The sequence below is a fragment of the Hemitrygon akajei genome, chromosome 19 (genome assembly GCF_048418815.1).
Source record: "Hemitrygon akajei chromosome 19, sHemAka1.3, whole genome shotgun sequence".
NCBI lineage: Eukaryota > Metazoa > Chordata > Chondrichthyes > Myliobatiformes > Dasyatidae > Hemitrygon > Hemitrygon akajei.
In genome coordinates, this window is record NC_133142.1 from 51,086,694 (window position 1) to 51,108,727 (window position 22,034).

The 22,034-nt window shown below is 43.6% G+C and overlaps 1 protein-coding gene across 1 annotated transcript in view; it reads right to left on the reverse strand.

Moving 5' to 3' along the window:
- The window catches only part of LOC140741920 (caveolin-2-like), a 34,702-nt gene extending 18,096 nt beyond the window's left edge, over nucleotides 1-16,606 (reverse strand). The window contains exon 1 of the mRNA XM_073072489.1: nucleotides 16,317-16,606. Within this exon, the coding sequence (XP_072928590.1) occupies nucleotides 16,317-16,460 (144 nt within the window). The 5' untranslated portion in view covers nucleotides 16,461-16,606. The remainder of the gene's footprint in view (nucleotides 1-16,316) is intronic.
- Nucleotides 16,607-22,034: the final 5,428 nt, after the last annotated feature.

Sequence of the window (22,034 nt, forward strand, 5' to 3'; positions counted from 1 at the left end):
GGTGTATTGTGAGAAGGCCATGGTACCATGAAGTATTCTAAGAACTGCAGTTTTGATTCCTGAACCCACCCGGTTTCCGTTAACACTGCGGAATGTATCATGTGTGATGCATAAATTACCATTCACTGGTGTGGAGGCTGATTAGCGTGATCAGATATCATTGCTATCCCTGCTATTTTAGTGGAGGCATTATCCTATTTAAGATGCAGCTTTCAGCCTGTATCAAAACAACATGGAGAAATGTGATGAGTGTTTGCTCTGTAAAACTGTGGTCTTGATTCTTGCTCATCTTCAGCTTTCTTCCTTTTTCTGACTGCAAACTTTGCATATTCCACACACAAATTCTGGGCTAAATGCTGCTTTAATCTCACTAGAAGCTCTTGACATGATCAGTGCTGCTGGTTCCTGTCACAGCTGTGATTGTATTTTTATCTCCCAGAAAGAAATAATCACTGTTAAGCAGCAGCAGAGGAGAGGAAGAGGGTGGTGGGATAGGGGGGTGCAAAATCGAACCCCCTGGTGGTCGTCCAGATGGCCAAAATGAAAGGTTTTAATGCAACCATATATATTAGGAACTTTAATCCACTGAAACATCCTACAGGCACACCACAGGGCATTTAAGATTTTAAAAATGTTGGTAGTTAACCATTAAAAGGGAGAGAATGATAGGGAGAAAGCAAGAGAGGGCAGAGGGGGAGTAGCGAGACAGTGAAAGAGGAGGAAAGATGCAAAAGAGAGAAAGAGAGGGAGGAAAGCGAGGAGAGAAAGAAAAAGAAAGGGGAGCAAGACAGACAGAGAAAAGGAAAGGGGCAAGGGAAGGGGGGAGAGAGAGAGAGAGAAGGAGGGAGGAGAGAGGCAGAGACTCAGTCAAACAAAGAAGGAAGGAGAGAGGAGGAGACAGGCAAACAAAAAAGAGAGGGGTGAGATGTAGTGAGGACAAGTGAGAGAGAATAAGAGAGAGAGAGAGAGAATCAGGTTCAGAAGAAGAAGCTAAAGTCGGATGTATCAAAATAATAGTGGAGTAAAGGGAATTACAGAGGCACGAGAGAGGAGCTGGCCAAAGTTGATTGGAAGGAGTACTGTCAGGGATGACAGCAGAACATCATTTGTTTGGAGCTCCAGGGAGCAATTCTGAAGGTACTTGAAAGATTCATCCCAAAGATGAAGAAGTATTCTAAAGGCAAAATGACACAACTGTGGCTGACGAGGGAAGTCAAAGACAGCATTAAAGCAAAAATGAGGACATATACTATAGCAAAAATAGTGGGAAGTTAGAGGATTGGGAGCTTTTAAGAACCAACAGATGGCACTTAAAAGCCATAAGGAGCAAGAAGATGAAATATGAGTATAAACTAGCCAATAAAATAAAAGGGGATTCATTTCTTCAGATATTTAAAGAGTAAAAGAGAAGTGAGAGTGGATATTGGACTGCTAGAAAAGACACTGGGGGATAGAGAAATGACAGACAAACGCAGTAAGCATTTTGCTGTGGAAGACACAAGCAGTATCAGTATAAGTGGGATGTGTCATGGTCTCTTGAGTTTAGAAGGAGCCTGGGTGATCGCATCTACAACACTCTTAAGGGGCTTGACAAGTTACTGAGGAGAGTGTCAGGCTCAAAAGTTCAAAGGTTCATTTATTATCAAAGTATAAAACTCGAAAACTCTTCTTCTCCAGATAGCCACAAAACCAAGAGAGAAAAGAACGGTAGCTTGATCATTAACCCCCCCCCCCCCCAAATACCCTCTCCCTGCACAAAAAAATCAAAGAAAAACAGAACAGACACATCGATCTCCAAATCCCCCTCCCATGCACACAAAAGCAAGAAAAATCAGGCGGAAAACACAGAATACAAAAAAAAACACAAGTCTGAGGAAAAAGTTCACAGACCAAGTCCACGTCCAAAATGCAGAAAACCTGGGCAACATTCTCCATCTCTGTAGCAGAGCCATCTCACCAGGGATAAAGAGGCAGTCTCCCCTCTCCATAGCAGAGCCATCTCACCAGGGATAAGGAGGCAGTCTCCCCTCTCCATAGCAGAGCAATCTCACCATCAGTAAAAAGGCAGTCTCCCCTCTCTGTAGCAGAGTGATCCCCCAGTGGTAAAAAGGCAGGCAGCTAGCATTTCAATCTCCTTCATCACCTTAATCGGTGAAATGGAGTAAAACATCGACTCACAGCCTTCTCACTTTGAGGTTCTCACATTGCTGCCTCTGTCTCCCAGAATCCCCTCAGAGAATGCAGAATGCTGAAACACCCAAACGATCTCCAAACTGCAAATCACAGACTCCAACAGTTCCACAATCACAGTCAAGACAAAAATCAAACATAAAAGGCATAAAAGAAGTGAAATATATAGTTCCATGAAATTAGGGAAAATCGTTTCATTGACTGTAACAATACCAATCTCAAAGGAAGATGACTGAGGTAGCTGGAGAAGAAACAGCTCGAGGCCCAGGGTAGAGGAAGCCCTGACAGAGGTTCCTCCATGCAGGTGGAAATGTGGCGGTTCACAGTTGAGTGGAGTGTTTAGTTCCATTCACAACTTCAGATAGTGAAACAGTTCATAGCCACAGGGAATAAGATCAGGACAAAACATTCAAGCATGCTCTGTTAAGTATCATGTGACATTTGTGTCACAGTTATGTGAGGCAAATAGTAAGTCTATTTCTCTGTTATATTTGGTAGTATTATCTGTGTCAAATCTCCTGACATCTATATCCAAGAGCCTACCACAGTGCTCAAAAATAAGTTCTTCAGCCTCTTGAGACTGTGCAGAACCATCGAACACCTGTTTGCACTAATCCTATTTTACTCTCCACATACTCCGGTTATCGTCCTTTCCTCTACCACTGACACAGAAAATAGAACAGGCAACGTCACAGCACAGTATGGCCCTTCAACTCACTATGTCGTGCCCATCTTTTAACCTACTCTGCGACCAACCCAACCCTCCCCTCCTACACAGCCATACACATTAGGGAAGGTTTATGGCAGCCAATTAACCTATCGACATTGCAGCCAATGTGACTGGTGATAGAAATGATGACTGCAGGCCTAACAATGCTCGAGTAGCCAGCTTGACTGGCATCCTATGCACCATCCTAACCATTCCCTCTCTCCACCGGCCTTGTGTCATAGCTCCAATCTCCAACATCTGCAGCAATCTGCCAAGTCTTCTTTTACAGCAAGTCAAACCTTTACCACCTCAGAGGATAAAGCAGCAGACTCATGGGATCATTAGAACCCCTAAATTCCCATTAATGCACACACCATTCCAATCAGTAATCAATACCAGGTTAAAATGTTGCAACGACTTCTCTGAAAGCACTATGGAACCAGGACTAATCAATAGCTACAGATATTCAATGGGGTAACTCATCTCCACCTTTTATGGAGGAATCAGGGATAGGCATTAAAGGCTGGCTTCGCCAGTGTCTCTCATCACCTGTGAATCAAGGGGGAAAGAAACAGATATCTCAAATTCCTGCTAAAAACTTTCCACCACCCACAACTGAGATAGAGTGAACTTTCAGAGGGAGGTAGAATGTTCAGCATTTGTTTGGATTAGTTCATGTCAAGATTCAAGATGCAAGATTGTTTACTGCCATCCGTCAGTACACGAGTATAAAGGACAACGAGATGATAGCTACTCCATATCTGATGTAGTGTAAAAAAACATAATGAGCATAAAGAACACGTTACACACAATAAATATAAATATAAATATAAAGCAATCCTATAAACCACAATGTACGTAACTGCTTGCATGTGACTGTATATAGATAAGATTACTTTACATAGACTGATTTTATGTACACAAAGTGACACTAGGTGCAAGAATATCTGTACACAAGGTGACTGACAGGAAGTGTTAATATGGCAGTGACTTTTGGCAAGAGGAACTCTTCTGGGTAGCAGCAAGGCACATGAGCGACAAGACCAGCATCGTGTGGTGAAGGCGGCCCAGTGAATTGTCAGGATGGAGCTCCCAGGACTGGACACCATCTATTCCAGCAGACTCAGGAGGAAAGCAATCGGCATAACCTGAGACACCACACAGCCCGGCCACTCCCTGTTTGACCCGCTGCCGTCCAGCAAAAGGTTCAGGACACTAAAAGCCAGAACAAATAGACTGAGGAACAGCTTCTACCCCAGAGCTGTGGCCTCCATCACACCACTCCCACAGAACAATGACTGAAACTGTGAGCACACACAAGGACTCAAATCCCTGATGGCCTGGGAGAAGTTACTGTTTTTGAGTCCAGTGGTCTTGGCATGGATTCTGTGTAGCCTCTTACCTGATGAGAGTATCCCACAAGAGCTAAAACTTCCAACACCATCCAGAACTAAGTCAGCCGCTTGGTTGAATCCATTAACCACACAGAGCCCTGAAGCAATGCAAACAGGATATGGTGGAGGTACTCAGCTGGTGAGGCACTGTGATCAGCATGGACTCGGTGGGCCTGTATCCAAGCTGGATTGCTCTTTGCTCTATAATATGAACATTTGTTCTCCACTCTCCAAGAGGCAACTTACTGTATATAGCCAAAAGCTACTGCTTCAAAATTCCTCACATCCAAATGCCAGCAGATGCCATGAATGGCCCCGTGGGCTCAGGCACCAGGCATTCATGTGTTTATAGGCATGCTTGTCTTTCCGCGGTTACTGCTCCCATTGTTACTGCATTTCTCCCACAGCCCAGCGTTCTGGCGTTAGTCCAAACATGAGTAACAGATCAACAGATCTTGAACGGGAATTGACATAGAAATAGGACTTCTTATTTTTTTTGATATGATGATCGATATCTGACATAAAGTTCAAATCGGTCAGCCACAAAGAAGGTCAGAAAATGGCCTGAAGTCCAGGCTTACATTTTGAAACAAGGACCTGGGAGGGTCTTGAGGGAACCTCACCTAAATTCACTCATGTGCCAACAGGAATCAGAGAAAGGCTTCAACCCTGAAAGATAGAGACCCCCGGCACTCACTGAGCAACAACACACACTCTGGTTGCGACGTAGAGAGAGCTTGCAGAGGGAAAGGAGGTAGCTCTCACATTCAATAAGGGATGGGTGGGAATCAGGAGACCTGCCAGGCAAGCTAAACGATCCTGACAAGAGGCAGTTACTTTGGTCTCTTCCAGCAGTCAAAACCTCTGCACAGTGGAGCTACGATTGAAGAAACCTCTTGCCGTCACGGCAGCAGCGATCTATTTACACCTACAGTTTGGAGATAATCGCAGGTTATGCTATGCAATCATCTGGGTTCATTGAGGATCATAGAGAGATACAGCACCGAAGCAAGCCCCATGAGTTCATCCCATAATTTACTTGAATCCAGCATTTTCCGGGCAAGATGGCGCCTGCGTACACCACCACTTCAATCTTCTGGACAGATCATGAAACCATATATTTCATTCTTTTATGTCTTTTATCTCTGTTTTTCATCTTGAATGTGATTCTGGAACTGTTGGAGCCTGTGATTTGCAGTTTGGGTGTTCCAGCGCTCTGCAGTCTCTAAGAGGATTCCGGGCGGCAAAGGTAGTGAACCCGGGCAAGCGGTAAGCTGATGCTCAACTCTATTTCACCGACGAAAGCTTTCATTGTTTGCCAATCAAAGAAACAAGGGAAATTGAAACATCGAGTCTCCGAGAGGATTCCAGGAGACAGGTAGCTTGCGGGAACTTCATGGTGAGAAGGCTGTGGGACAGGGCACGAACCACTGTTCGGGTCCATTTCAGCGATTAAAGCTTTCATTGTTTGCCGATCAAACTGATGAGGGAGATTGAAACATGGAGGCAATGTGGAAGGTGAGCACTGGCAGCCTGGCTATTGATCGCTGGGGATCACTCAGTGACCAGAGAGGAGAGAACCTGCCGCTGTGCCCGGAGAATGCTACCCAGGTTTTCTGTGTTTGGGATGTGGACTTGGGCTAAAGCCTTTCTTTCACCAAATCTTTCTCGTCTTTTTTGTGTGCATTGCTGTAGGATTTGGGGCTGATGTGCCTCCCGCTCCATTTTTGCTATTTTTTGTGGAGGGAAGGGGGGATTTGTGGGTTGATAATCGAGCTGCAGTTCTTTTTCTTTCTTGGTTTTGTTGTTATCCGGAGGAGAAGAATTTCAGAGTTGTTCACTTTAATAATAAATGAACCTTTGAACTTGAACTTAATATAACGTGTTTATTATTCACCCCCCCCCCCCCTTCAACATTCCAATCAACTCCCCAGGATTTATCATTCACCTATATGTTAGGAGCAATTCACAGTGGTCAATTAACTACCAATCCATACACCCTTAGAGTGAAGGGGGGACTGGCTTCCCACAGAAAGCAGAGGGTGATAGTAGACGGAGTGTATTCTACTTGGAGGTTGGTGGCTGGTGGTGCTTCTGAGGGGATCAGTTCTGGGACCCCTGCTCTTTGTGATTTTTACAAATGACCTGGATGAATAAGTGGAGAGGTGCATTAGTAAGTTTGTAGATGACATGAAGGTAAGTGATGGTGTGGATAGTGTAGAAGGTTGTCCTGGTTACAATGGTATATAGACAGGATGCAGAGTTTGCCTAAGAAGTGGCTGATGCAGTTTAACCCAGGCAAGCGGGGAGTGATTCACTTTGGAAGTTTGGAAGATGGAAGGCAGGGTACAAAGTTAATGGCAGAATTCTTGGCAGTGTCCAGGAAAGATGGATCATGGGTTCCAAGTTAATAGATCCCTCGAAGTTTCTGTGCAGTTGTTAATGTGGTTAAGGAGGCACATGGTGTACTGGCCTTCATTCATCAGGGGATTGAGCTCAAGATCCACGAGGTAATGTTGTACCTCTATAAAACTCTGGTTAGACCACACTTTGAATACTGTTCTGTTTGCCTCATAAAATGAAGGACGTGAAAGTTTTAGAGAGGGTGAAAAGGAGATTTGCTATGTCTTGTAACTCCAGAAACTAAAAAAAAAACACAAGATGGGGTTACTTTTCTGGCACTCAGATGTGATGGTGGCATAATGATGTATGCCAATTCATGTACCTCTTACATATAACCCATATTGAATTATGTAAACAACAAAGAAAGCTTAAACAAACAATACATTTACAATATTACTCAAATATTGCTAAAATATTAAATACACAGCACTCATCCCTGTTTAGCTAGAAACTCCAACTCAATGTAGTATGCTTCTGAACTCAAATATGTAATATATTGCTCTCTAGTAAACTAGTAGTCTAGTAAGAGTTGACTCTGGGATTGACAGCTCTAGACACCTTTCTTTTCTAATAATTGATTCTGCTTTCCTCAACTGATCAATGTGTCATCTCCAAATGACATCAGACACAATCACCACTGTGCAGGAGAGTGGTCCAGTTCTGTATGTAATCTTTGCAAGTACCCCACATTTGATCACCACTGTAATCCCTCGCCAGGATTATTTGTCCAGAAGTGAAACATTGAACCTCCTTGTTGGAGGAGCGCTCAGTTTGTCTCAGCTGTTTGTCCTGCATAGTCTTTCTGAGTTTGGGTCTGAGGAGATCCAAGAGTGAGCACAAGATATGACCCAGGAACAGCATAACTGGTGAGTTGTTGGTTACGGTGTGTGCTGCATTGCAATATGCCAGAAGGAAATTGGCGAGTTTCTGATTCACTGTTATTATAGTGTTTTGCTGACATTACTCGCAAGATAATTCTTTAGACTCTGGACAAACCTTTTTGCCAAGCTATTTGGAGCTGGGTGACATGGTGCAGGTGTAACATCTTATTCCATTCATTTTCAGGAATGACTGAAACTGTTCCGCAACAAACTGATGTCCATTGTCACTGGCTAAAAGATCTGGAACACCTATTCTTGAGAAGTGGTTTCTCAACACATCAACAGTCTGAGGCTGTAGTGGAGGCTATTGGAAACACTTCTGGCCACTTTGTAACTGCCACCACTACTACCAAGAAATTTGTGCCCATGAATGGTCCAACAAAATCCACATGAATCCTCTTCCAGGGCAATGCAGGCCTCTCCCAGAGATTGAGAGGTGTTACTCTTGACATCTTCTGGATGTGTTGGTATGTCAAACAGTGCATGGCAAGCTGCTCGATCCACTGATCTATCCCAGGCCACCAGACAAAGCTTTGAGCCAACACTTTCATTTTGAACATGCCCTGATGACCAGCATGTAACTCCTCCAACACTTTAGCTCTTAGCATGAATGGTACAACTCTCAATCCTCACATAAGGGCAAGTTCATTGCAGTGCTGGCAAAAATAGGGGAACCTGCATGCTTCAGCCATTTTGGGTGGCCATGTAGACCTGAGACAGTGTGGGGTCTTTTCTGGTTTCCCTTTGGATCATCTGTGCTATGATAGGGAGACTTTTGATCAGTATTAGGAAGAACACATCAAGAGTAGTGTCCTCTTTTGTTCGTTTTGCAGGCATTTCCTTTTCCAAGGGTAAATGATCAGTTGTCCACTTGAGTTTGATCTTGTAATTGTGTCCTCCAAGGAACAGAGCCCATCTCTGCACTTGCGCTGCTGCAGTTGGTGGAACACCCTTTTGTGGATTGAAAATGGACACCAGGGGTTGTTAATCAGTAATGAGGGTGAACTCTCTCCTATACAAGTACTGGTTGAAACATTTTACACCCCAAACCAGACTCAAGGCCTCTCAGTCAATCTGTACATCATTTTTCTCCGCAGCAATTACAGAACATAATGCAAAGGCTATGGAGCGTTCATTTCCATCACTCATAACTTGTGACATGATTGCACATATACCATAAGGCGAGACATCACAGGCAAGCTTCACTGGATGATGCAAATCATAATGTGTGAGTACAGTGTCTGCAAGCAGCCTGCTTTGTCCATTTCTTCCCGATCTGTAGTAATGAGTTCAAGAGGTGGAACACAGTAGCCAGATTTGATAGGAACCTGTTCTAGTAAGTGACAAATCCTAAAAAGGATCACAACTGTGATATATCCTTTGGCCTTGGGGCATCCACCACAGCTTGAATTTTCTCAGCACACTTGTATAATCCCTGCACATCAACAGTATGACCACAGTAGGTGATACTTGGTTTAAAGAATTCATACTTGTCGTATCATCTCTGAGCCCATAATCTTCTAATCTTTTTAGCGCTGTCTTGAGATTTTGGAGATGTTCCTTTCAATCCTCACCGGTAACAGTGATGTCATCCAGGTAACACTAAGTGCCTGGCAGTACCTGGTTCATAGCTTACTGCCAGAGTACAGGTGCAGATGCTACTCCAGAAATAAGCCTTTATAGTGATAAAGACCTTTGTGAGTGTTTAAAGTGAAGAAAGTTTTGGACCCTTCTTCCATCTCCATCTGTAGGTAGGCCTCAGCTAAGTCCACTTCACCGAAGTGTTTCCTTCCAGAAAGGTTTGCAAAAATATCCCCTATCCTGGCAGAGGGTATTGATTTACTTTCAGTGCTGGATTGACGGTAACCTTAATATCACCACAGATCCTGACATATCTATTCTTCTCACAAATAAGTGAAAATCTGCAGTGCTAAAAAATCCAGGCAGCACACACAAAATGCTGGAAGGACTCAGCAGGCCACAAACAAAAGAAAATCTGCAAATGCTGGAAATCCAAACAACACACAAAAGATGCTGGCAGAACTCAACAGGCCACAAACGTGAGAGAATATGCAGACGCTGAAAATCCAAACAACACACAGAAAATGCTGGAGCGCAAAAGCTTGGCTATTGGGACTGCTGCCATTGTCCATAGGCTCCACTCAACCTTGGAATGAATTCCTTCAGCTTCCATGTGATCTACATACTTTATCATGGGTGGTATAAGGGACAGGATAAATGGGTGTGGCATTTGCAGTTAACATTATTTCACTCTTGATACTGTTTGAGTTTTCCATTGCCATCCTTGAACACTGCTGTGGTATCATCCAGTAGCTCTCTTAATTCACTTTCAGTTGACTCTATTGCAGGGGATGTGGCACGCACATGGTGAATGGATCTCCAATCAAGTTGTACTTCTCTCAGCCAGTTACAGCCCACAACAGTTCACCTCCTGTTTTTACCACGTACAAGCCCAATGAAGTTTCTTGGTTGGGGTACTTCACTGTTATAAATGTTATTCCCACAGGAGCTATCTTTCCTCCGGAGAAGTTGTTAGTTGGATATCTGCAGTATCTTTTAAATGCTGTTCAAACTAATTTTGGAGAATGACTGAAACAGCTAAGCCAGTGTCCAATTACAGTTTAATTAATTTGCCATTCACTTCTTATCTTTTCCTCTTCCTTGTGCAGTCTATTTATTTTGTTGTACCTGAAATGTTCTTGGTATGTGTCCTACTTCGTTGCATTTTCTGCAAATTTCACCTTTAAACTTGCATTGGCTTGGTGTATGTAAACACCTGCCACAACGGAAACACAATTTGTTCAGCCAGGCCGGTTTCCGTTTAAGTATTGCAATTTTGTTCACACCCTCATCCATTCCTGACTGCAATTCAATTGTGTCTCTAGCTGCTGTTTCCATTGAAACAGCAATTTCAACTGCTCTTTAAAATGTGAGCTGTGCTTCAGTTAAAAGCCATTTTTGAATGCATTTGTAAGATTCCACAAACTAAATGATCACTCAATGCATGACTAAGCCCATTAGTGAACAGACAATGCTCAGTCAATCTATTCAATTCAACCTCATAAGCTGAAATGGACTCCCCTTCCTTTTAATTCCACTTATTAAACCTAATGCCTTCTGCAGTCAACAATGGTTTTGGTTCTAAATGTTCCTGCATAATATCCATCATATCAGCAAAGCTCATTTTGACTGGTTTGGTTGGAGCAATTAAACTTCTCAGCAAATTGAATGCTTTTCAATCTATTGCACTCAGTAACACTGGCATTCACTTTTGATTGGCTATTTCATTCACTTCAAACTATTGCTCAAGTCATTCAGTATACATTATCCAGTTATCTGCAGCGCAATTGAACATGTCTATCTTTCCAGTGTAGCCAGCCATTTCTGCTTTCATTTATTATTATTTTATTATCCAGTACTCACTGTTTATTTATCTGTGAATTTCAACATTTTTCTTCCTCTTTTTTAACTCGACTATTTCTTTCCCCTTCCGAAGAAACACGTGCGGCACTTCAACAGGTACGTAGTCATCTTGGGTCTATATTAAAACTTCCTTGTCACTAATGTTATGTTTTATAACTCCAGAGGCTAATCAAAAGGCAAACACGTAAGACAGGGATCCATGTGTACTTAGTTTCTTTACTTCAGTGAGGCACTCATTTTTGATATGGTGGTCTGATGGCATATGCCATTCACATACTTCTTACATAACGAATTACGTAAACAACAAAGAACGCTTAATCAAGCAATGTATTTACAATATTATTCAAATATTACTGAAATGTTAAACACACTATAAGATTTACCCGAGCTGGCCGGGACCTTTTGCTATGAAGTCAGTACACCACCAGTACAGACATCACACTGTCTGGAGCAGAGATTAATTTATTCATGTTGCTATAATCAGTCCAAGTCAATGTTGAAATCATTATGTTGGAATTTTTGTGTCATATGGACGCTCTAGCCTTTTTATTGGGGTATCAGGTTGGTCTTTTAGACTGACATGTGGAGATGTTCAACTGAATACATTGGGGAATTTTATTTTCCATGGGAAGCAAGATTCAAGTTTATCTATCATGTGTACATCAAAACCTACAGTCAAATACATTGTTTGCATTAACAACCAACATACTCGAGGGCGTGCTGGGGGCAGCCCGCAAGTGTCACCACACATTCCAGTGCAAACAGCATCCCCACAATACTCAGCAGAACCGTACAGAACACAATACGCAGCGAAACAAGCCCCTGTTCTCCCTCCCAGCCACGCACATACACAGTCCTCTAAGTCCAAGACAGAATGCATTCTTCAGCCTTAATCGTCAGACAGACCCAGATTCAGACATGGATTTGGTTGCGCACTTACTGACACTGGGCCTTTGACTACCCCAGTGGTGTCACAGAGATTCACAGATCTAGAGCTCTGGCCAATGGGCCTTGACTTCCAGAGTTCCAATCTGACCCTTTGAGCCTTAGTGCTCGGTACTGATGCCAGGACCGGGTCTTGATCTCCAGACTCACCAATTCACTTAACCAGGGGGCTTTCAGATCTCATTGCTCCTGCTGCACGGAACTCTGATTCTGAATTCCATCGACATCTCAGTGACCTGGGAGAGGGGGCAGTACCCTTCGTCCACACTGGTCTGTCAGCCGGACAATCTGGCCTGGTCCGCTGATGTCCCATGTCCACACCACTGCCCTTCAAGAGTGGAGTGGAGACATAAGACTTAAGATGCTGGCCTGCCTTCTAATTTCTCTAATTCCCTGTCCCTAAAACCCTAACCTCTCCCCTAACTCCCCAAAACCATCTCCACAAACCCAAAAAACACACTAAAAACACAACTAAAACTAAGCCATGATCTTAACAGAAGTCGCAGCTCGGCAGCATCTTTATTTGAATTGTCTTTGGGAATCCATAATCCCAGATAGTGCTAGCTAGAATTCTCCACCATCCTTCAGTAAAAGAGTCTTATGGTAAAAGAGTCTTGCCTACACACGTGCTTCTGAGAAACAAGTCAATCGTCATGAGGGAATTTTTCTCCAGATCCACAACCACTTGCTCATGTGAGGGGAATGCAAACCGTTCCTATTGAAGGGGTGGTCTGGGTTACCTATGGGCTCTTGAGTGTTGTCAATGCTGCCTGGGAGAACAGGATGCCAACAGTTCTTGGTACCTCTACCTCCCCAACATCAAAGTAAATTAAACCATTATTTGTGAATGGTGCCTGGATGATCTCTCTGATGCTGCGGTTAGGAGACACTAGCAGAGGGCACCCTTGGAAGAAAGGTTCAGAGTAAATTTGACTTTGGCAAAGAAGGCCAGGCAGAAGAAAATGTGTGATGATCAAAGTCACACAGCTCAGAAAAGGCCATTCGGCCTAACTGGTCCCTGACCAAAATGCCCGATCCTAGCCAGTTCCATTTGCCAGCATTTAGTCTGTAACTCCTAAATCTTTCCAATCCACGCACCTGCTGAACTCTCTTTTAAAAGTTTGTTACTGTACCTGCCTCAACCACTGCATCTGGCAGCTCATTTGACATACATATCATACTTTGAGTAAAATTTGCCCATCAAACTCCTATTAAACCTTTCCCCTCTCACCTTCAACCTGTGCTCTTTAGTTCTTGATTCCCCAACTCTACAGAAACAATTAAATTTATTTACCCGAATTATGCCCCTCAAAATGCAATACACCTCTTAAAGGTGTACCGGAGAGGTGGAGATTTGGATGATGGCACCTAATGGCGACTCCTTTGCTTGCATCTTTCTATCTTTAATGTCTCTATTTCTATCCTTAATATTTCTTTTTTTTTTCCCTTTCAGGGTTCTGTTGAAGACCCTGACCTGGAGTTACACGTGGACTTTGGTTCTTTGCGGAAATGGGGCCCACTCTCAGGGCCTCACGACTGGCTGTTTTTTGATATCCCAAGGACGCAGCCTGGAAGACCAGTGCCCTTCAGGGTGCCAGATCCTAGTGGCTCTGGAAGTAGGCGGATTCAAGGTCAGTGCCACCGCCTGATGTGTCGTGGGAGTATCTATTGAAACATCTATCATTAAATTAATTGGAGCACCATCTAAACAACAACAAAGCATACATCAGGCTGTCCCTCAGTATTGATCAACAAGTTTCAAAAGCCGGGCCTCTGTACTTCCATCCAAAACAGGATCTTTGAATTCCTCATCAGGAGACCAGACAGTGAGGATCTCCTCCTCACTGACAATTAACACAGGCTCACTTCAAGGATGCGTGCTTAGCCCATTGCTCTTTTCCCTCCACGCACATGACTACGTGGCTAAACACAGCTCGAACTTCACCTATAAATTCACTGGTGATACCATTGTTGGTAGAATCTCAGATGGCGACAAGGAGGTGTGCAGGAGTGAGATAGATTGGATGGTTGAGAGGTGATGCAAGAACAACCTTGTACTCAACGTCAGCAAGCCAAAGGAATTGATTGTGGACTTTGGAAGGGGAAATTGGGAGAACACACATCAGTCCTCACCTAGTATGGAGGCTTCACTGCACAGGATCGAAAGAGGTTGCAGTAGGTTGTAGGCTCAACCAGTTCCATCACAAGCACAACTTTCCCCACCATTGAGGACATCTTCAGAAAGGCAACATCTATCACTAAGGATACACACCATCTGGGAGCGTCCTCTTCTCATTTCTATCATTGGAGAGGAGGTACAGGAACCTGAAGATACACACTTAATGATTTTGCAAAAGCTTTTTCCTCTCCACCTTTAGATTTCTGAACGGTCCATGAACCAATGAACACTATCTCATTATTCCTTTATTTGCACTATTTATAGTTACTTTATGTCTTGGCACTGTATATTGCCAGAATATAACAAATTTCATGCCATATACAGTAAGCCAGAGATAAACCTGATCTGATTCAGATATGCCCATCTCTCAGTCTCCTAGACTGTAAGGAATAAATACCTACCTTCTCCAATCTCTCCCTATAACTCAGTATCTCAATTTCTAGCAGTATCCTCATAGATCTTTTCTGCACTCTTTGCCAGTAACTTTTTTCCTACAGAATGACTGAAGCTAAACACAATACCCTTAGCGTGGCCTCACCAGCATCCTGTACAATCTTACCATAACCTCCCAACTTTTATACTTGTTGCCCTGAATATGAATGAAGGTCAGTGTGCCATAAGAATTTATCTCCATCTTTTCTTCCAGTGATTCCACTTTCAGGGAACCATGTACTTGTATTCCAAGACCCGCCTGTTTTACAACACTCCCCAGGGCCCTGCCATTCACTCTGAAATTCCTACCTAGATGTGACTTCTCAAAATGCAACAAGTCAGACTTACCCTGGTCTCCTTGAAGATTATTACACACTTCAGTGATGTGCTGGTCCAGTTTGGAAAGCCTGAGCCTACCAACATATTGTTCTTTGAAGAGTTCCAGACAAACAAAGTGAACATAACATTAGTGCAAAGTGAGAGAAATGTAGTCCAAGGTAAGATTAGGGTTTTTCAGGTTGATATAAGAATCTGATGTCAGTGGAGAAGAAGCTGATGCTGAAACTTAAGGTATGGAACTTCAGGCTCTTGTTCCTCCGATGGCAGCATTGAGAAGAGGACATGGCCCAGATGGTGAGGTTCACTGATAATGGTTGCCACCTTCCTGATACTTTGCCTCTTGATGGTAGGGAGAGCTTTGCCATTATAGAACTGGTTGAGTCCACCACTCTTTGTAACCTTTTGCATTTCTACAGACTGGCGTTTCCATATCAGACAATGATGCAACCAGTCAGAATGCTTTTCACTGTATATCCTTACAGGCTTCACAGAATCTTCGATGACAGGCTGACGCACCTCAAACTTCTCTGGAAAAAAATCACCCCCCTCTTTATTGTAGCCACTCTGTGGGACTTGAATGTAGTCAGTTTGAAGGTGCCTAGATAGGACTCCCAACATCAGAATACCCCTTTAGATGGTGAAAAAACTACTAAACTAGTGAAAGGTGTCCCTGGTTCTACAGCAACCAGTCCACAACAGTTGTAGCATGTTTCTGCTCCTACTTACTGTAGGTGTACCTGTGTCACACCTGGTACACACATAACACCAAGACAACGTCAGGCATGACCATCGCACAGAAGTGCCCAGTCCAATTGCTCATGTGCACAATTTCAGTTGAAAATGTTTCCAGCTCATTCTGGACAAAATCAATATTGGATTCAGTAGTACCTTACAAAACACACTCTGTGCAATCAAGTATTTAGGCCATTTATCTTCCTTTACAATAGTACATTCGCATTGACTGTTCCATACATTTGGTGCTAAATTATAAAAGTTAGAATGCATTAACAGTTCAATAAAATAGCTCAAATAGTCAGTATCCTGCTTAGATGGGCCTGCAAACAAAAAAGACCATCGTCCTCATTTGTCCCTGGCCAACATTACCCTCATTTGCCTGTGGGCAGAGTGCAGGTGCAACAATAGGTGAAAAATGTCTCTAGTAGATCATTTGAAAATACTTTGAATCAGGCATGTGCACCAATCAATCTTTTAGCCTGGACTCTCTTCAAACAAGACTCTCCTGCAGGGGGTGGAGCTTCTGAAAATACACCATTTGTGTTTTTCACTGCCCGGTCTTAAAGGGGAGTGTTACTCAGACCAGCTGAAGATTACAGTGAGTTACTCGATTACCATACACCACTCCCAATCTGCATGCTTCCACAGGGCCAAGCAGAACTCACCTTCAAGTGGGCATTGATGTCCCTGGGATCCCGGTCCTCCACCGCTGAAACCTGTCCTTTCGCTGCTGGGACATTTTGATCTGGCTGCCCTTGCTCCTCGCCGAGGTCAATTTTGGTTTCGTTCAAGTGCTCGCCCGTGAGCATGCTTGCACATCCGATGGCAGAGGATCAGTGGTGGGGTAGGCAGAGCAGGCAGCAGCTGTAGAAGGGGATGGTACTGGAGCTGCGCTTGGAACTGTAGATGCTGCAGATCCAGCCCATGTAAACCTATAGCCCTGCTGGACGGCCTGTGCTATGTGAGCAGCCTGTCATTGGCATCAGCTGTTCCCAAAGCACCAGAGATTATTCTGTCTCTGACATATCAGGGAAAGGAATGCCTGATTGCAGCGCTGTCTGCCAGTGGCTGCCAGCTTTGGGCTTCCCGGCCTAATGCTGAATAAATACAGACTGTTTCAACCATAGGCCACAGATTTCTCTCTCTAAGTATAGACTTCTTCCTCCAAGTGCTAATGAAAGTGGAAGCATTTCATGAGAGTCTGTAGCATTCCAACAATTGAACTGAACTGCACCCATGTTTACTGTTTCTCCAGCAGCTCGCCTCATTGCCAAACACCAGCTCTACTCATTTGCCCAATGGCTACTACTTGCTTTAAGGATTTTATTATTGGAATACATATTTATGATCTAATAATCTATGTTTAATTTTAAGTTTAGGACATAGGAACATTACAGCACAGTACAGACCCTTCCGCTCACAATGTTATGCTGATCTTTTAACCTACTCTAAGATCAATCTAACACTTCGCTCCTGCATAACCCTCCATTTTCTATCATCCATGTGCCTATCTAAGAGTTTCTTAAATGCCCCTAATGTATTTGCCTCTAGTACCACCCCTGGCAGGGCATTACACGCACTCATCACACTCTGTGTAAATAACTCACTTCTGACATTCCCTCCTTTAAATTCCTCCAATCACACTAAAATTATGCCCTCTGGTTTCTGCGCTGGGAAAAAGTCTCCGGCTGTCCACCCAATCTAAGCCCCTCATTATCTGTAAACCCCTATCAATTCTCCTCTCATCCTCCTTTACTCCAAAGAGAGGAGCCCTAGTTCAATCAACTGATCCTCATGGAACATGGTCTCTAATCCAAGCAGCATCCTGGTAGATCAGTGCTGCAGCCTCTTTAAAGCTTCCACATCCTTCATTATGCACAATGTAGCACATTCAGCAGTACCAATGGTGACTATATCTCCATGGTGCTGAATACCTGGTTTCTGTGCTCCTTCACCCCCACTTGCTGGAGCTGGCAGTCAGCCTGCACTGGTGCCAGTGAGGAGAATGGATATAATAAAGATAAGCAGCACCCACCAAATGCCTTTTCTACCAGAAGAATAGGAGGAGATGGCACTGCATGGAGTGTGCAGCACAGAAGCAGGAAACCTATCATGTTCACAAGAGATTCTGTAGATGCTGGAAATCTTGAGCAACACACTCAAAATGCTGGAGGAATTCACAATTACCCATCATCCCTTTATTCCACAGTCCATTGTCCTCTCCTATCAGATTTCTTTGTCTTCAGCCCTTTACATCTTCCACCTATCACCGCCCAGCTTCTTATATTAACCACACCCTACCTACCCACCTGGTCTCACCTATCACCTGCCAGCTTGTTCTTCTTCCCCTCCCCCCACCTTCTTATTTTGGCTTCTGTCCCCTTCCTTTCCGGTCCTGAAGAAGGGTGTCAGCCCAAAACATTGACTGTTGATTCCTCTCCAAAGATGCTGTCTGACCTGCTGAGTTCCTCTAGCAATTTTTGGGTGTAACTGATCAAGTTCCTCAGGAGCCCCATCCTGCCCTACTTCACTGAACCTTATTAGTGTAGCTTTCAGCTTCTCCATCAGTACATCTCAACACTACTAAACGCAGAACAATTTATTAGGTCAGACAAACCTGTGAAATGGGGCATTAATTTCCTCTGGTTTAAAAGCTCAGCTGCAAATTCATTCCCAGTAACTCTTGCTGCGATATACTGTATGTACTTGAATAATAAATTTACTTTGAACTTCTCAGCTTTTGTCCTTAGCTGTGATGGCTATTAATGCAAACAATGTATGTCAAAGTTCAAAGATCAAAGTAAATTTGTTATCAAATATATATATGCCATCATATACAACCCATATACATATCATATACAATAATTCATTTTCTTATGTCCACAGTAGATCCAAAAACCCTAATAGAATTAATAAAAGACCTCACCTAACAGGACAGACAAACAACTATTGTGCAAAAGACAACAACATGTGCAAATACAAAAGAGAAGAGTAATAGTAATAATAAATACATAAGCAATAAATTTCAAAAACATGAGGTGAAGAGTCCTTGAAAGTAAGTCCATCAGTTGCAGGAACCATTCAGTGATGTGGCACGTGAAGTTGAGTTAAATGATCCCCTCCGATTCAAGAACTAGGTGGTTGAGGGGTAATCACCGATCCTGAACATGGTGGTGTGAGTCCTGAGGCTCCTGTACCTTCTTCCCGATGACAGCAGTGGAAAGAGAGCATGATCCGGATGGTGGGGTTCTGGATACTGGATACTGCTTTCCTGCAACACTATATGTTAACATTGTTACGCCTGCGCCCCAACTCTGAGGGGCCGAAGGGTATAAAGTAGCCCCCTCCTTTTTGAGAATCGCAAGATCGCTATTAATTCAGGTCAAGAGACCCAGGAAATGAGAGAAAGACGCAGAATCCACAGGGGGTTTGGAATGTCCTGGCCCCTCAACGATACAAAGCCACGGGAAACGGCCATTGTCTCTTGGAGACGGAATTGTGTATTGAGCACTATGCTATTCATCAACGTCCTCAAGGAATGAGCAACGTGGGCTGGTTGGGGGGGATGGCATCCTCCCAACCTGATTGACATCTGAGACCCCGTGAGTAAGGATAAAAGAGGGTCTGGGGAACAACCCCTTTCAGACGCACCAGGAGAAGCGATAGAAATCCCGTGACAGCTTTTAATAGCGAAAGCCGGTGGAAAGCCCATGTGCGTCCTTTTCCATTTGCCTCGGAATTGGTGGGACTGACCACGGAAGACGGCTTAGCTAAAAAGAAAAAGAACACCGACGACATTTCGAAGGATCGACATCATAGAAAGGAAAACGGGCAAGTTCTAAACTCCGTCTCTCTCTCCAGCCAAAAGCTGCAGCCTGAATGAACTTGAGTGACTTTTATATTTCCATCGGACAATACATTATCCCCTAGACAACGATAGAGCTATTTCTTATTGATTATTATTATACCCGTGCTTTTAGATTTAGTATTGACGACGTAATCTGTATGTTTGCATTGATATTACTTTTGTGTATTTTTATCAATAAATACTGTTAAAAATAGTACCATCAGACTTCAACGGACCTCTCTATCTTTGCTGGTAAGTGACCCAGTTACGGGGTACATAACAACATGTACAAGTGATTAATAAATCTGAGTCCACTATACATGATACTTCTAGTACATTGTACCGTTGCACTCTGTTTCGGAAATCCACTCCTTTGACTTCAGCTTGGAAATTTGATTGCCCTTGGCTTGGCTGCAGAACACTAAGTATTACCAAGAGGGAATGAACTTCCAGACAAATGGTCATTAACTAAAGAATGGCTCTCCTGATTGTTTGGCTCATTTTCGTCGCAAGTTCCAGATGTTATTCATGCTCTGAGTAAAGAAGATTGTCCTGAATTCCTAAATGAAATATTGGGAATATACACTCAGTGGCCACTTCATTAGGTACACCTGTACAACTGCTTGTTAATGGAAATCTCTAATCAGCCAATCAAGTGGCAGCATGCAAACCATTACTTTTCCCACCCTCCTGGCTTCACCTATCACCTTCTATCTATCCTCCTCCCCTCCCCCCCCCCCCCCCACACTTTTCTATTCTGGCATACTCCGCCTTTCTTTGCAGTCCCGAAGAAGGGTCTCGGCCCAAAACATTCACCCTTCATTTATTTCCATAGATGCTGCCTGACCTGCTGAGTTCCTCCAGCATTTTGTGAGTGTTGCTTTGGATTTCCAACATTTTCAGAAATTCTTGTGTTCAAGATATGATCATGAGGATCAGTTGTTGATCAAACCAAACATCAAAATGGGGAAGAAATGCAATCTGTGACTTTAACCATGGAATGATTGTTGGTGCCAGACAGGGTAGTTTGAGTATCTCAGAAACTGCTGATCTCCTGGAATTTTCTTGCACAAGTCTCTAGTTGTTAATGAGACTGGACAGAGGAGAATAGCCAACACAAAGTACACTGCAGATGCTGGGGTCAAATCAACACATATAAACAAGTTGGATGAACTCAGCAGGTCGGGCAGCATCCGCTGAAAGGAGCGGTCAACATTTTGGGCTGAGACCCTTCGTCAGGACTAAAGAGGGAGGGGGCAGGGGCCCTATAAAGAAGGTAGGGGGAGGGTGGGAAGGAGAAGGCTGGTAGGCGTCAAGTGAAAAACCAGTAAGGGGAAAGATCAAGGGGTGGGGGAGGGGATAGGCAGGAAAGGTGAAGAAGGAATGTAAGGGGAAAGCACTACAGGTAGTAGAAGAAGGCAGAATCATGAGAGGTGATAGGCAGCTGGAGAAGGAGGCAGAGTGAAAGTGGGATGGTGGAAGGGAGAGGGAAGGAATTACTGGAAGTTGGAGAATTCGATGATCATACCAAGGGGCTGGAGACTACGCAGATGGTATATGAGGTGTTGCTCCTCCAACCTGAGTTTGGCCTCATCATGGCAGTAGAGGAGGCCATGTATGGACATATCCGAATGGGAATGTGAAGCAGAGTTGAAGTGGAAGGAGAATAGTCAGACTGGTTCAAGCTGACAGGAAGGTGACAGTAACTCAAATAACCACACTTTACAACAATGGTGTGCAAGGAGCATTTCTAAATGCACAACTCATTGAACCTTTAAGTTCAAAGTGAATTTATTATCAAAGGACATGCATGTCACCATATACAAGTCTGAGATTCATTTTCCGGTAGACAATCAAAGTAAATACAAGGAAGCAATAAAATCAAAAAAGGACCACACACAACAGGACAGACAACAACCAATAGGTAAAAAACAACACTAGAATAATAGTAGCAAATAAATAAGCAATTTGTATCAAAAACATGAGATGAAGTGAGTCCAGTTCAGTGGGAGCAATCAGTGATGGGGTGAGGGAAGCTGGGTGAAGTTTTCAAGTGCATGGGCTATAGCAGCAGAAGACTACGGACACACACTCAGCAAACACTTTATTAGATACAGGAGGTACAATGGCCAATAAGTGTAATTCAGGTGGATGTATTTTCTCCATCACAGACATTATACCTGAGAACGTTACTGCCAAGACGGGAGGTTGCAAGTTTAGGCCATTAGTTGTATGAGATTATCCAGGGTATGAGTGCCCTGGGATGTTTTGTAATGCCTGGAGCATTACGAAGCATTCACTCTTTATTCTGACTCTGCATACTCTTATATAAGGAAGGAAGAAGAACCCCACAATGGTAAAAACCGTCCTGCCAGTAGGCAACATTCATGACAGCAGGCACCCACACTGATAGTTGGCATGGAATCGAGTGAGAATTCACTGTTTCAGATTCCTCCCAAGTTACAGTGGATTCTGGACCTGAGACCCCCACTAACTTCAGGGAATTCTGGACCAGCAGATTAGAAAATAAGGGTCC